Source organism: Stegodyphus dumicola, chromosome X1 (assembly GCF_044657685.1).
Source record: "Stegodyphus dumicola isolate Sdum_Otavi_A_Nest chromosome X1, ASM4465768v1".
NCBI lineage: Eukaryota > Metazoa > Arthropoda > Arachnida > Araneae > Eresidae > Stegodyphus > Stegodyphus dumicola.
The window spans coordinates 22,665,770-22,681,247 of record NC_140780.1 but is presented as its reverse complement, the minus strand read 5'-3'; the positions used below and the strand labels follow the sequence as shown (position 1 = coordinate 22,681,247).

The window sequence follows — 15,478 nt, the reverse complement described above, 5'->3', positions numbered from 1 at the left end:
ATCTCATAATTGTACTCTTTTGCTATCCAGAAAAATCGAGAAAATATCACAGTGTTCTCATGCTGATTAAAAAGCTTATAAAAGTGGAAGGAAAGCATCACAATTCAGTTGTTTTATGAGTTGTTTACTTAGTTCTTGTTGTTGACTGTAGCGAATTGGCAGTCAAATCAGATTAGCTTTCTCTGTTTTGAATTGAGTACTGTTGAAGGTTTTAGTAGTTTAAAATGTAACTACTGTGAGATATTGTGATATTGTATGAATATCTTTGAGGAAATGCAAGCATTTTTTATTTATTCTTGGAATAAGAATAAACTTTATTCAGTTTTCATCGGACTTGTGCATTCAAATTATTATGAACCCATACACACACAACAATATAATGTGATTGTGACAGCAGAAAAAAGCTGTTTGATTGCACACTATTCACAGATTTCACACATAGAAACACAAAAGTAGTATTAATATTTTATAGCAAATGTGGAGAAAAACCTCCTCAATGTTTAGAATTTGTCAATTATGCTAAAACAAGTGCTTTCATTTTTTATATCTTGTACCGGTTTTATTTTTTACGTTTCATCCCATCATTTTTGAGGTTCCCTATCAGTTAGAAAAAAAGTGCAAATCATCGTCCAGGCCATTGCCATCGTCCAAGTAGAAAAATCAGTGCTGATCTTGAGAAACTGATTTCATTCCAGATATGTTAACAGTTCTTTGTGATATGCAGTTTTTGATCACTGTTGCAAATAACAGACTCTTCATAATGAATATTTTTTAAATATGGCAGATAATTGAAGAATTTTTCTGTATGACATTTTATCCAGTTATTAGCCCCTAAAATCACCTTTTTAATTCGATTACTTCCCCTCTCTATTCTAAAAATAATAAATTGCTTATAATAAATCCATCCAAAATTAATTCCTTCTGTATAATTCTTGCATAATATCAGTGATACATATATGTACATAATGACAAAATATTATAATATTCAAAAGTATTCAAATCAAAGCCTGACCAATGCCAAACCCTCATTTATGTCTATCTAATGAGAATTAAAGCTAATTTACCATTTATTAATCTGCAATGATAATGTACTCTGTCCTTTTTTAATGTTTGCTTAGTGAACATGTCATCTGCATTTTTTAAAAAAATATTTTGAATTGTAATATAAATGTATGAAATGTATTCTAGAAAATACTGAACATCAAGTGCACCCATCTCAGCATTTGCATTGTTGTTATATTTCATTATTTTTTCAAATTTTTATTTAATGAAGATCTCCAAAATCTATAACTGTGTGTTGAAATGAGTGTCCAGTTTCATCATTAGGTGCATATGCATATATAAGTAATGCCTAAGAAATTAGCTGCAGTAGGATCTTCCCCAAACTATTAAGTGGTATGATGTTATGCCATATATATGGATATAGATTATTAGAATGTGAGTTCTGTGTTTGTTTAAATTCTGCTAGGTATTTATGTTATATGTATAATTTTTTAGTGTGAACCATATTTGATTGATGCAAAATATTTTTCTGCTCAATGTCGGCCACGATATTTTTGGGGAAATATTCCTGGAATGCAATCGTAAGTAAAGCATTATGTTTACATCTAGTATTTGTAATTCTAATGCCAAAATTTATATTTTTTACTGTCAATATATTTATTTCATGTGATTCTTCCTGCTTTAAATTGTAAGTAGCAGAATTTTATTAATATATATATTAGGCATCAAACTTTTAAGAATCTGCATCCATTATGGTAACATAGCATGGTATCTCGATTTGATAAAGTATTATGCCCACCATTTGCCAAGTGAATAAGACCACTGAACACTTTTTTTTCAAACCAAAACTCAAATTCCAGCAAATTGGCTTGCTGCATAGGTGTTTTGTGTGACTAGTTTAACTGGATGAGTTTTAGTTTACCGGTACACCATGTATAACATGAATAAAAAGCTATTTATCATAGGAAATCCTGTATGAGGATATCCCTATGTGCAGTAATTTAGCAGTTCTTCATTTTACTAATAATAATGCTATATGATTGCCAGTTTGTGTGCACTTTCTCAAATAGGTAAAGTTGAAAAGTGAAATTTGATTTTTCTTATGACTCCAAAGCAATTACATATAGCACAATGAGCAAAAAAGCAACATATATCTCCAGCAGTACTAAATATACCACTAAAGTTATCCTTACAGAACAAATATTACACATTCAGTTTTGAAAATACAAGGTGCCTTTGAAATGCAAGGTTCAAGGTATAGGAAAATACAAGGTACTTTTGAAAATTCACTTAGGTAATATGCATCATTGAGCTTAAACTTTCAGTTTAAAGCCACTGACTCATTCTCTGAGCTAAGAATCAAAACAGTTACCAAGGTCTCTGAGCTAAGAATCAAAACAGTATGCTAACACATAAGGAAAATCGATTTGAATCTACTTTATCTGGACTGATTTGGTGACAATTGCTTTCCTACATGGTAAGAGTAAGAACAACAGGATTTCGTTTTTGTTATTATTATTAATTCATAGCATCTTTTGAAATGTTCATTTTTTTAGCTTCCAAATGGAAATTTTGGTATCTGCAAAAGTAATTTGACTGCAAATATTGTCAAGGCTTTGCAGATTTGATTAGGCAATATTCTCAAGTGTGCTGGAGCTTAGAGTACTATCACATCTGCAGCGTTTATTAAGTAACAGTATAACAAAATTTGATACACAAATCTAAACAAATGCAAAATACAAAAGAATTCTGTTCTAGTTTGCAGTAACACAAGAAACAAAATGCTTCATGATATTAGAAAACAAATACTACAAATGAACCTACATAACACACAAATATTTATGATAATTTTAAACAATGTATTTTTTCTATATTGTAGGGTCATCCAAAAATTTTGTGCAGTTATTATGCTAAATATATTAATGAAGCAGTACAAATGCATGAAAAAGTTTCATTGAATCATATAAGCACTATTTTGTTCTTTGCCTTTTTTCCATTTCTGCAACACCTGGAAAATTTCATTAAAAAAATCATTAGTATTATTTGTAAAGATGTTGCCAATGTGCTGTTTGACAGTCTCCAAAGAAGTGAATTCAACCCATTTAGAGAGTTTTGAAGTGCCACGAAGAAAGGAAAATCTCAGTAGGTGGAGTCTACTGAATATGAGGAGTGACGTAAAACATTCCAAGCATACTCAACATAAAACATTCCAAGCACTTGTGTGACATTCATCAAAATGTAGTGTAGTCATGATGGTAGACACCTCGATTATTGATGAGTTCTGGCTTCAGTATTTGCTTTTAACACTCATTTTCCAAATTTACTGTTTGATTTGGTAGCAACAATTACTAGTATGCAATTCCTTTGTGGCCTCACCATACAGTAAGCTTTAGTTTTTTTGGAGATATAGCCCCTCTCTCGATGTTACTGCCAGAGCTTCTTTGACCATTCCTTAGGATCATTATCATATAATATCTACTTCTAATCTCTGGTAATGAACTGTATTAAAAAAGGAGCTTCTTATTTCTTTTCAGCTAAGAATTACATGCTAAAACTTGAGAAAATATATTCTGCTATGTTTATGGTGCTCAAGCATCATAGCAGCTTACAATACTCAGGATTCTTCAGATTATCTACTATATTTTTTTAATATTTAATCTGTTTGATAGTTTCTGAACTATATAATGGGGATTTTTCAGCAACAGCTCCTTTTAATCTGTTCTTGTGTTTACTGAGAATTGTCATCTGGAGCATCCATCTGCTTCGAGTCTAAAATTTCTATACTTAAATTTCTCAAATCATTTTCAAATTGTATCAGCAAAAACAATACTTTGCCCATATAGTGTGCAGATTTTACTGGCAGTCTGAGTGGCATTTTTATTAGTCCAAAGGGGCTTTGTTCCTGAAGGACTATTGTATTCGTTTTAATCACTATAAATGTCCGTTTCACTTTTCAAACTGTTGCCACCAAATGTTAGAGTCCTGCATTATATTTGAAGAAATTAAATAAGGAAAAATCTGCATAAATGTATGTATATTTCTCACATTGTGATAAAACAACAGTACATAGAGCCATCAAATTTTGAATGATGCAATCCTACTGCGAATATGAGCATGTGGAAGCCCAAATTTGAAATTTGGAATTTGTTTTATTATTCATTTCATATTTTGTAAAACTTTAGCAAATTTTGAGTAACATACTCAACGATTTGAAAGCGAGTAATGGCAACAATCTACCGGGGGGGTACTTTTTTGTCTGCAGTGCATGGAACTGTGTCTCGGAAATTCTAAAGATGGGCTCATTTTAAAATTATTTTGCGACATTACTATTGAACTGAAATGTATGGTTTAAGTGCAAAGAACATGATTCTTAATAAATAAAGGTAACACGCAAAATGTTAAAAAAAATGCCCCTTTGGACGTAATTCAAAATCTGAAACCTTTCAGATGTTTTTTTTTTTTTTTTTTTTTTTTTTTTTTTCATCTTTTTTTAAGTAAGAGCATAATGTGACAAAAATGAGCCTTTGTGTTCTCTATTTTTAGCACTGCGCTGAAACCAAAGTTAAAGTGTAATATATCCTAGAGTTATGCTGCATGAGCAGAAAAGACCATATTTAAGCATCCACTTTGCATGAGGTCACTCCTTATCAGCAGTGACAAAATAATTAGAAAAATGATCACTTCTGTTTGAAAAACTGCAAAAATATTTGGGATGACCCAGTATATTTCAATAGTGAAAGTGCATTTTATGTAGATACTCTATGAATATCTGTCAATTTTCAGGTTTACATATTTCTCTTATCAAAAAGAAGAAATTGTACTTAACCCTTTTCTTTTGAAGCCATTGGGCAGAACAGCTACGGTATGTTTTGAAATTTTTTCCTGTATTTAACAAAATATTATGGGGAAGAGAGATTTATGTTGTTACATTGTTGTTTGTCTCTCTTTTCTTTTTAAACACTGGCTTGTGAACAGATTATTTTCCTTTTTATAAGGCAGTGTTTTCTCCAGTAATTATTTTTTATGTTATGTAAGATTATAATAGTGAGTTCATTTACAAATAATTCTAATAACAGCACTCTCTATATTTATGAAATATTGCAGCTTTTGTATAAAATAATTATATCAAACAATTTTAAACTGAAATCTCTGAAACTTCTGTATTTTTATGCTAAATCTGCTCCAAAGTATTTGTTTCACATTGAAATTGCTGGAAAGTTTTCCTTTCAGTATTCATTTATAATACTTGTACTGCATACATTAGTATTAATTTGATTACATTGATTTTAATTAGAGCCATTTATATCTGTTATGTATACAGCTACAGCAACAAAATTATAATAAATGTAATTTGGATATAGCACTATCGCCTATGTTTACAAACACTCCACAGAGAAAATGCAACACTGGAAATTTTGCCTGAGCACTACACAAATTTCAGAATATGCTTAGAGAAACAAGTTTTCATTGAACACATCATTTGGAAATATAATGAAAGGGAAGAAGCAAGACTGTTAACTTTTTATAAATTCCGAAAGAAATTTTTTTTTTTTTTTTTTTTTTTTTTTTTGTTGTTGTTGTTTTGTATGTCAGGGTTGATTAAGGGGTGAAAATGGTAAAATGGTTCTGAGATACCATCCATAATATTTTCATCGAACTGATGAGGTTGCTGCAAGTTTAGTCATAGGCCAGATATCTAGTTTGTTTCTGTATTATACTGTGGTGGACACTGATTGTGAAGCATAAAATGTGAGTCTGTGGCAGGAATAATAAAAGGTAAAATTCTGGTATCTACTTGTACCTGAATTTTTTGAAGGGAATACTATCATATATGATAAAATTACTGAGATATAGAAAAGATCAGTACTTGATCCCCTCCTAATGGGTACGACGATGGCATGTTATGTTGAGGAAATGCTGCATTTCATTATATCACAATATCTTGTAAATATACCAAATGCTGTTTCCCAGTAGAATAATATGCAACCATAGGAGCAGGCATCTTGCAAAATATCTGGGTGATTCCTTGACTAACATGATCATAAAATCTCTTTTCATTTTAGAATCTGTGGGACATAATCAGTCACACAGTAAATGCCTTCCAGTAATCTCAAACTGAGAATAAATTGGGAACTTTGGTCACTACTTCCTGGATAACTATACAGTAAACCAGTGCAGAATGAGAGCAGTTTTTTTAATCAGACCGTTTTCCCTAAACTATTGGCCATGCTACTTATTAAATAACTTGTATGGTTAGCTATTGGGTATTTGTTATTATTTTATATTAAAAGAATTTTGTTAGAACATACTTTTCTACCTGTGTGCTGAATTTTGTTATTTGAAGAATTTTTTCATGCTGTTGTATGGTTTTATGGTGTGCTCATTCTCTTTGGAGCAGCATGTATATGCATCCTAACTTAATTCATATATTTTTTGTAGAAGTGAAAAGTTAAATTTCCATTTGATAAGGTATAACAATAAATTGTGATTTTGATCACAAAATTGATATCTAAAGGAATTAAAAATATAAGTTTTTCAGAATCTTGGAATTATATAATGCAGCAATTTTTTTAGTAAATAATTGTGAGACTTGGTGTAATGAATTTCAGTAAATAAGTTTTAACAGCAAGAAATAAAATGCATGAAATCACATTGCCACGAAATTTAATAAGTGAAATAATGGTACGGTTTTAGTTCTGGAAAAGTTTTGGCATAGTTTTGTTATGAAATGGTATGGACAGAATGTTACAGAAATTACCTGTTCAAGAAAATAATTGAGTTCAATTCATATTGCAAATGAAGTAAAAGAGATCTGTCTTGCTTTATTTTTAAGCAGTGTCAGTGATATTCAAACATAGAGCTTTCATTTCTAACTGATTGTGGATAATAACATAATTAGCCTTTCCAATTATCAAAATGCATGAAAATCAAATATAACAAACAAGTAATGTAGGTTACCCTAGATGGTATGACAGTTAGTCAGTGTTAACTACACATGCATTTGCATCAGAATTTGACATAACATTGTTAGTGAATGAGGACCCTTTAACCCCTTCGCGCCGACTGTCACGTATACGTGCCAGCAATGAACACACTTACCTACTGGCCGACACACAGGCGTGCCAGAGCATTGTTGCGTTCTCTACCTACTGTCACCTATTTGTGCCAGTACCTTGGAACGTTTTTCAAACTATAATTTCTGCCACAAGATGGCACTGTATGTCCATATGGTTTCAGATACATGTACATTAGACCTTCTACTCGAAATGAGAGAAGCATGACTCACATACACGTGTTTTTGATTATATAAACAAATGGGGAACTAAATGTTTCCGAATGGCGTGATTTATGACATCTCTTTAAATCGCACTTTATTCGCACGTGGTAGTTGTTTATTGTACGTAGAAGTTTTATATGCGCTAAAGCGTTGAGTATTTCGGTTTACAGTTCAGTTTTTAGAAAATAATTAGATCTTGTTAGACGTGAATTCTTTCTGTTTTTACCGTTTCAATGTCGAAGCGTCGAAAATGTTTAACAGAGCATGAAATAGCAGAAATGATGCAAAATATTTCAGATATTGATTCTGAAATTCTGATATTGATTCTGAAAGATCAACTGAAAGACATTTTCCAAAACTTTGTTCAGAAGAGATTGATAAGAAAATGAGACGACGATGCTTCGTTTGTTCACATTCCCGGAAAAATCCTCCAAAACGGCAAATGAATTATTACGAGTTCAAGGAATGTAACGTAGGACTGTGTGTAGATCCCTGTTTTCAAATTTTTCATACAAAAAGAGAATTTTAAGTAATATATTTAGTTTTCAGATGTATAATGTTAAAAGTCATAAAACGGTGAGTAATTAAAATAAAATGTGTAAAATATGCATTTAAACAAGAAATAAGGTAATTAAAGTATATATATAAAAATATCTATAAAGCATAAGCCGTTTAAATACTCTATAGAGCATTATTAAACAATGCGTTGATACTTCGGAAATTTCATGGATTTAGGTTTAGTAGCAAAAAAGCCCCCGGCCCTGGAGAGATGCTCGCGGAAGACACTGCCGGCCTCCGCGATAAGCGCGCGTTTTCGCTACCCAGCTCGAAGGGGTTAAAGCTCTTAATCTAAAATATGTATATGCTTTAAACAGAATGATAATATTCATCTTCAGAAAGCCCTGCAGCACTAAACCTTCTCTAGCAGAGAAGGCAGGTGTTGGGTATATAGGCATAGTGTTGGCTATATAGGCTGTTGATATTTGAAAAAGATGCCTGTATTTCTCATTGGAGAATAATATTTAATAGTTTTTTCTAATTCTTGTAATTAACCGCGCAGAAGCAAGACTTAGACTATACATCAGTTACTGCATGTCATTTTACTCCAGTTTTAGATATACAGTCAAAAGTCGTTAATCCGGACACCCATAATCCCGAATGATCTATAATCCGGACCACAAAGCTACAAACTTTCTGTGCATGCGTCAACGAAAATACGTTGACGCTTGTGCGTAATACCTTTTCGCCTATGCATATGCGAGTACGCATGCGCATAATACGTTTACGCATGCACGTTTAATGTATAACGGACGGTATAAGCTAAGCTAAGTTAAAATTATCTAATTATCTATTTCAGTTAATGTCGCAGACTGTGTTGTTCCTTAATCTTCGAATTGGATCCGGCTTATTATTTTTTGCAGACAGTTAGAACAATTTTATAAAAGTAAGTTGGAACCTTCGATTATGTCAAATAGAATTTCCGATGCTGGAGCTGCCAAAGAAATCTACAAAGCAAAAGTATGCTTCCATGTCCATCAAACAAAAAGTGGAATTGCTACAAAAAATGGATAAAGGCATATCCTTTGTTTATCTAACCATTCCGAAATCTGTTTATCAATTTCACGCTGCTCTGCGCGGGGGGGGGGATGTCGCGCCGCGCAATGAACTGAAAGTTGATCTGTCAGCACTATCCTTATCTTCAGGGCAGATGTTTTTATTTTATTTGGCTTATAATTCCTTACTAAATGTAGTATTTCATCTCGATGTACTCCGTCTTTGATATGATTTAAATCAAATTCCTCATCATTATAAATATCACGGATACAAATCAAATAGTTTGCTGGTTGCAATTTTCTAAGTTCGGCTATGTGTAATGTATGCTTTACGCATGTGCACGTTGAAAGAAATGTTTAATAAAGTAAACAAATAAATATTAAGCTTTTTTTTTTGTAAATTTTGATACTCTTTAGATCATAATTGCTCTTTATTTCATAAATTACGGTTTCATATTTTTAATTTTATAATTTCTGCATGCCATTTTGCCAGATTTAAACTGATGATCTATAAGCTGGAAAAATCGATAATCCGAAATCGCCGAAATCCCGACAAGTCCGGATTAAAGACTTTTGACTGTGTTATGAATATTGTTATGAATTTTGTACATAGAGAGATGATTTTAGTGTAATTATATGTGAAATTGCATTTTTTCTGTGTAATTCAGCATGAAATCTAGTGTTATGAGCTTTGCCGGAAAAATAAGAATACAGGGGCAAGTCTACCTAACTTTGAGTAAATGGCTATCTTGCTAATTTCGCGATACATCGCCAAGCTGGCAACGCTTTTAGCGACTATTTTTTCAAATTTGGCGACCATTTGGCAACATTTTAGTCAGGTTTCTGTATGACCATAATAAGTATCGTAATTGAATAACTAATTGATTTCCTCTGCAACTGTAACCCTATCTATACCTTCCAGCAATTCGAGAAGCAGAAAATGCTAGAAATATCTGAGCGGCCAGGTGAAAACTATGTAAGACCATAGAGAGAATCAGTACCTCAGTATTCTCATTTTGAAATCTTTCCTAGACCTCAGATACTTCTCGGTCAAACAAGGTGACTATAATACAAACTCCCATACCATCCGTGGAGGAATTGCACAAGGCAGTATCCTTTTACCTGTGCTTTATTTCATTTACATCCATGATTTTCCTAAGTTTGAAGCCGATCATAATTCTTTACTCGCCTGCTACGCAGACAGACGATACTGCACTAATCCAGAAATCCTGAAGCCCTGACCTTGCCATTCATAAACTTCATGAAAAAAATGTTTACCATCCAAGAGTGGTGCATGGAGAACAACATTAACCCCGAGAAATCTGAAATCCTGCTCATACGAAAATACAGGTGTAAGGATCATATCAATAGCTTAGTTACTCTTTTCGGCCAACAAATCGCAATTGTACATAAAGCGAAATATTCAGGAATTCACTTTCAGTAGATCTTTCACCTGGACCAACCACATTAACGAAGTAAAAGGAAAAATATTTGGACTCCTTAGAAAACTACTGTTTATTCCTGGATACTTCCGGACTTACACTTTCAAGAAAAAAGAGAACTTCTATCATCCGACCTATCTTCTCCTGCAACTCTTCTGTGTGGGCAAACACCAAGAAGTCTGATGTTGACAAATTACAAGTAATTCAAAATGAATTTTTAAGAATCGTAACTGGAGTGCCTTACTTCATCAGAAACAGAAACCTTTACCATGACCTACGAATCGACTACATTCAAGACCACTTCAATAAACTCAATGAAAAGTTTTTCAAGAAAGCTACAAGAAATAACCATGCTAAATTTTCAAATATTTTAGATTATGAAATCCTGGAAGAAGATTACTTTAACAGACCCTATGCTGCACATATCATGAATATGATCAACGCCAATATCTAGCATCTACCCAGCTATTATCTATAGGAAATCCTCATACAGCTTACTGTAGGACTTTAATTTTCTTCAATTTTTAGCCTTGTGGTAAGACATGCTGCTACAGATCCAGAGTTCAATGGTTTGAAGCTCCGCCGTATCATATTTGTGATATCAATGCTACTTCAGCTTCACCTGTGTTCTACAGGACTTTCTATTACTTTTAACATCATTTCCTGATTTTTGCAAGCATTGTTTTAGAAGGTATTCATTTTAATGTAATTATCATTGCTCGCCATCACAACCATCTCTTATGCTCATCACCGCCATATTACTGACATCTCTCTCAGGTCCGCGTTGCTGCGCTCAAGTACCAAGCTCCCTCCTGATTCACCAGCTCCTGAGCCCGGCTTTCTGCTGACTGAATCCAGCTCTTTTCTCACCATTTCCACCGCCACCAGATGGTGACACGTGCAAGAACTTTTGTCGACTTTTTTTCTCTTGTCTAGCCTCCTTCTGATATCTCTCCTACTTCTGGATCTACCTGAGTTCCCCTCAAAGTCAAGTCCTTCAGGAAGTCTCTCCTGTTACTGAGAAGTACTGCTATTATGCAGTAGAAACCCAGTATAACCACCTTAGTATCTTAATACCTCAGTTGTAGTTAGTTCAGTGTGAGTTCAGAGTTCTGAGATATCTCCAGATTAGCTTAGGGGCCCACCAGCGGCCGAGCGGTAAAGTCGCTGAACACTGGTACTTCGGTCCGAGGTTCGAATCCCGCGAACGGACTGGCTGCATAGGTGTTTTCGTGGTTTTCCCCATGTGTAACGTGTATACGAACCAGTTTCCCTTAGAAAGTCCTCCATGAAGGCATCCCTACCCTTAGGCAGATAGCCCTAGTGTGCTTTGCCATAATTAAATATACCAACACCAACACCAGATTAGCTTAGCTCTTTAGATGCACCTTTTTGCATTGTATTTTATTTAGCATCTATAGTAATTTGAAAGGTAACTACTGATTGTACTCTGTGATACTGTGAAAAGTTGTATGACTAATATTCTTCGAAGTTCCAGAACTCTGGACTGTTTCTTTTGATAAAATTAATTTTATCACCATATTGGGCTTGTGTGCATTCAATCTGTTACGAGCTCATACGCACGCAGTAATATTTTCAAGACCTTTCATATGGAATAACATTTACAAAAATAATTTCGAATAGTATGTTATATACTACATGAGCTAGCAAATAAATAATTATTTTTTAGCTGTTTTGCTTACTGTCATTTCATTGTTTGGCCATTTATGAACTTATTTGATAGTAAAGTTTTCAATTAATATAAAAATTAATAAACATAACATTAGCAAATGACTTTAGCAATCTTTATTCTTTGTTTTCAATAGCCTGTAAAGAAAATCCTTTTTGTATGGATTGCACTGTATTAAATATTTAACTTTTGCACTTTTTCAGGTTGATAAAATAAGAACAGTAACTACTCAGAAAAATTCTTTAATCCAAGACCAAGGCAGTCTTATGCCTGTGGAAATGAATGGATTACCAGATGTACTGTGGGTTACTGAGCTTGAAATGTAATATTTTCTAATATGTTTGCATTATTTTCTGATAAATTTTGTATTATTTAAAATATAAATATATGTATGTGTGCATGTGTTTTGAAAAGGTTATTCAAATAATTACAAGCATTCTGCTGTAACTAGCAAAATGCAACTAAGTTAATTGAAGCCAATAAATCAGCATATAAATTTAATGCTTAACTAGCGATTAAAAATGGCAGTATTATAAGAAGGTGGTTCAGGTTCCATAAAGGGAAAACAGAATATATTTTAAAGTGTCCAGATCATGCCAAATAACACAATAAATGCCATTAATGAAATCCTCCATTATTTTCCTTCAGGTGCAGCAACAAACATTTCAGTGACTAATAGTGAATAATGTTTTCTGCACGCATCATGTTTTTATATATTTCCAAGCTGCCTATGCTTGGAAATATATAAGTACCCATTAAGTTTAAAAACTATGTAGAACACAATAAATGAAAACAAAGTGAAATACAAATAAAAGTATACATATAAATACAAATAGTGCCAAAAAAATTTACTTGATATAGTTCAGCATAGGCAGCTTGGAAATATATAAAAACATGATGCGTGCAGAAAACATTATTCAGTATTAGTGTCTGAAATGTTTGTTGCTGCACCTGAAGGAAAATAATGGAGGATTTCATTAATGGCATTTATTGTGTTATTTGGCATGATCTGGACACTTTAAAATATATTCTGTTTTCCCTTTATGGAACCTGAACCGCCTTCTTATACCAAAACTAGAATTTTCTGTGTATGTTCTTGAAAAATTTTTTACATTGAACCCACTTTAGTACTTCAATTCGCAGGTCGAATCCAAAAAAGAAATGTTTTTTAACTTGTTTTATTATCATGTTCCTGTCTTTAATTGTATGGAAAACCCTGGTTAATGTATAGATGTATGCTCTTTCAACTATCTCAGATCACAGAAACAGGAAATAATTTTTTTTTTTTTTGAAAATTAAAAGCTTAAAAACATCTTAAAAACTTTTAAACACTTCATCTTCAACTGCCTAAAATATACTCATATCAATAGGATATTACAATGCATGGATTGAATAAATTTTTGCTTTTTATAAATAGTGAGAATGGAAATTAACTAAATACTTTGGTTATAGTATTCACCCTGTGTTTAAAACAAGGAACCATGAGGCATCACTGACCAAGAAAATTCCATTGATTCAGTTGCATATATCTTCTCTGCTGACCAATGTATTTTAGTAGCTCTTGCATGGTTAAACCACTTTTCAGTATCATTTTCTTCACAAAAACAGTAAGTGAAAGACCAAAAGTGAAATGAAATATTAAACAGTGCAGACATAAAAGCGAATTATCAGATATCATTTTTGATTGTGATGTAGCAATGGATGAAAAGCTTGTAAAATTCTACAATTTTTTGTTGCAAATTAAACATAAGTTTCAGATCAGAAAATCAATGCTAGAAATGTGATCATTTCTAATCAGTTGTTAAAAGTAACATGATGGATAAAACTCGCACTTTGATCAATGACACATAAGGCAATCAGTTTGAGAATTGGGGTTTTCTCATTCCATTCGGACAAGAGTATGCGAGAGTAAAGTGATAGCAGAAAAAGTGAGTAAATGAGCAAATTACAAGGGACAAATAACCTTGAATGACCGCAATTTTTGATAGTCAGCCATGTTATACCTAGCCACTAACAAACCTTAGCTCAAGTGACCACCCAACTGAATGGCATGTCCAGTTGGACATACTGTAGCTTCACTGTGTATTGCTTAACTTCTTCAGAATCTGAAAACAAATGAGAGTACAATTTCTCCCTGCATACCACAGCTCTCATTAACTTGCATGAGCCATAGAGCATCAGTGGCTAGATCATTGATAATCGGAAGTAGGTTGGAACTGAACAAGGGTTATGGCAACTCAGTGTTTGTCTGGGTTGTTTTATTTTGACTACCTTTACACACCCTCACTTCATCAAAAGTAGATCTGCTATGAAATCACTTAAATTCCTTTGATTCTAAATAATTTTCTGTCATCTAAATTGTAATGAAATGTACCAGCAGGACAACCACTTCTGTCACAGATTCCCATTGGCTTTCACCCAGTTTAAAGAGCCATTCCATTGAATTCTGCTGGCTGAAATGGCTACCTAAAAGTGTGGACTTGAATCTTATTCAACATCTTTAGCACATTTGGAAAAAGATATGCAAGCGGGTCATCCAGCATCCTTAACTAATTTATAGCAAATTCTAAATGTTTAGCAGGCTATATCTCTGAAACACTTTAACTGACTTCTAGAATTTATGGCTTATCATGCGGTTGACATTATCAGCTTCAATGGAATAGCCGCTCATTGCTAATCAGGTATCCTTAATTCAGTGGCTCTTCCATATATAATGCAACATGCCTTGTAATTTCCATGAAAAAATTCTAAAAAAGTGTTCTAAGAGATTGTTCAGCATGAAAGTATAACGAAAGAAAATTAGATCTGAGATTTACATATACATATGATATCAGATTTGCATACATAGTACATATGCATATGTTCTTTGAAAATTAGATTTCACTAAAATATTTCTTTGACCAACAGTGTAATTTCTGACTGATAGTGTTGTAGCTTCTTTTAGAATTTTGTATTAATTGTGAGCCAGCCCATATAACTGTAGATTAGCAGACAGTTGTTATAAATGAGGTGTTGAATACACCTTTAGATATTATAAATGAATGCTTATAAAGCCTAAAATTGAGGTCATTTTAAAGATTTGTTACGAGAACTAAATAATGAAATTTGAAATTGAGCAAAAATGCGACCTTAGGTTAATGTACATTTTAAATAAAACTATCTATTTTTAGAGCAAGCAGATACCAATACTACTTACCTCTCTTCTTCAGGAGCAGTCTTACAACAGTAGGAGAATGAAAATCATTTTATATGGAAAACAATGTGTAGAGCAAAGCAAAAGCAGAAGTAATGCCAGTTGTCAAGGAAAAATAGTAAGGAAAAATGAAAAGTTAAAATATTAGAACTATGAAGACATTGGAAAGAACAAGATTGGAATTAATGTTAGTAACTAAACATGATTATTTTTCTGAATTTAAAATGCTTCAAGGAAATCCAGTACTCCAACTGAAGAAATTTTGTGGATAATTTTCATAAAACTAAAGTAAAAACTGATTAACAATCTAACTATAATTAG

At 32.8% G+C, this 15,478-nt stretch overlaps 1 protein-coding gene across 2 annotated transcripts in view; it reads left to right on the top strand.

Annotated features, from left to right (window-relative positions):
- LOC118187434 (DNA (cytosine-5)-methyltransferase 3B-like) overlaps window positions 1–15,478 on the top strand; it is a 487,890-nt gene that overhangs the window by 469,478 nt on the left and 2,934 nt on the right. For both annotated transcript variants that reach the window (XM_085807194.1, XM_035357651.2), the window contains 3 exons: window positions 1,498–1,583; window positions 4,786–4,864; window positions 12,168–12,286. In XM_085807194.1, the coding sequence (XP_085663320.1) occupies window positions 1,498–1,583; window positions 4,786–4,864; window positions 12,168–12,286 (284 nt within the window). The remainder of the gene's footprint in view (window positions 1–1,497; window positions 1,584–4,785; window positions 4,865–12,167; window positions 12,287–15,478) is intronic.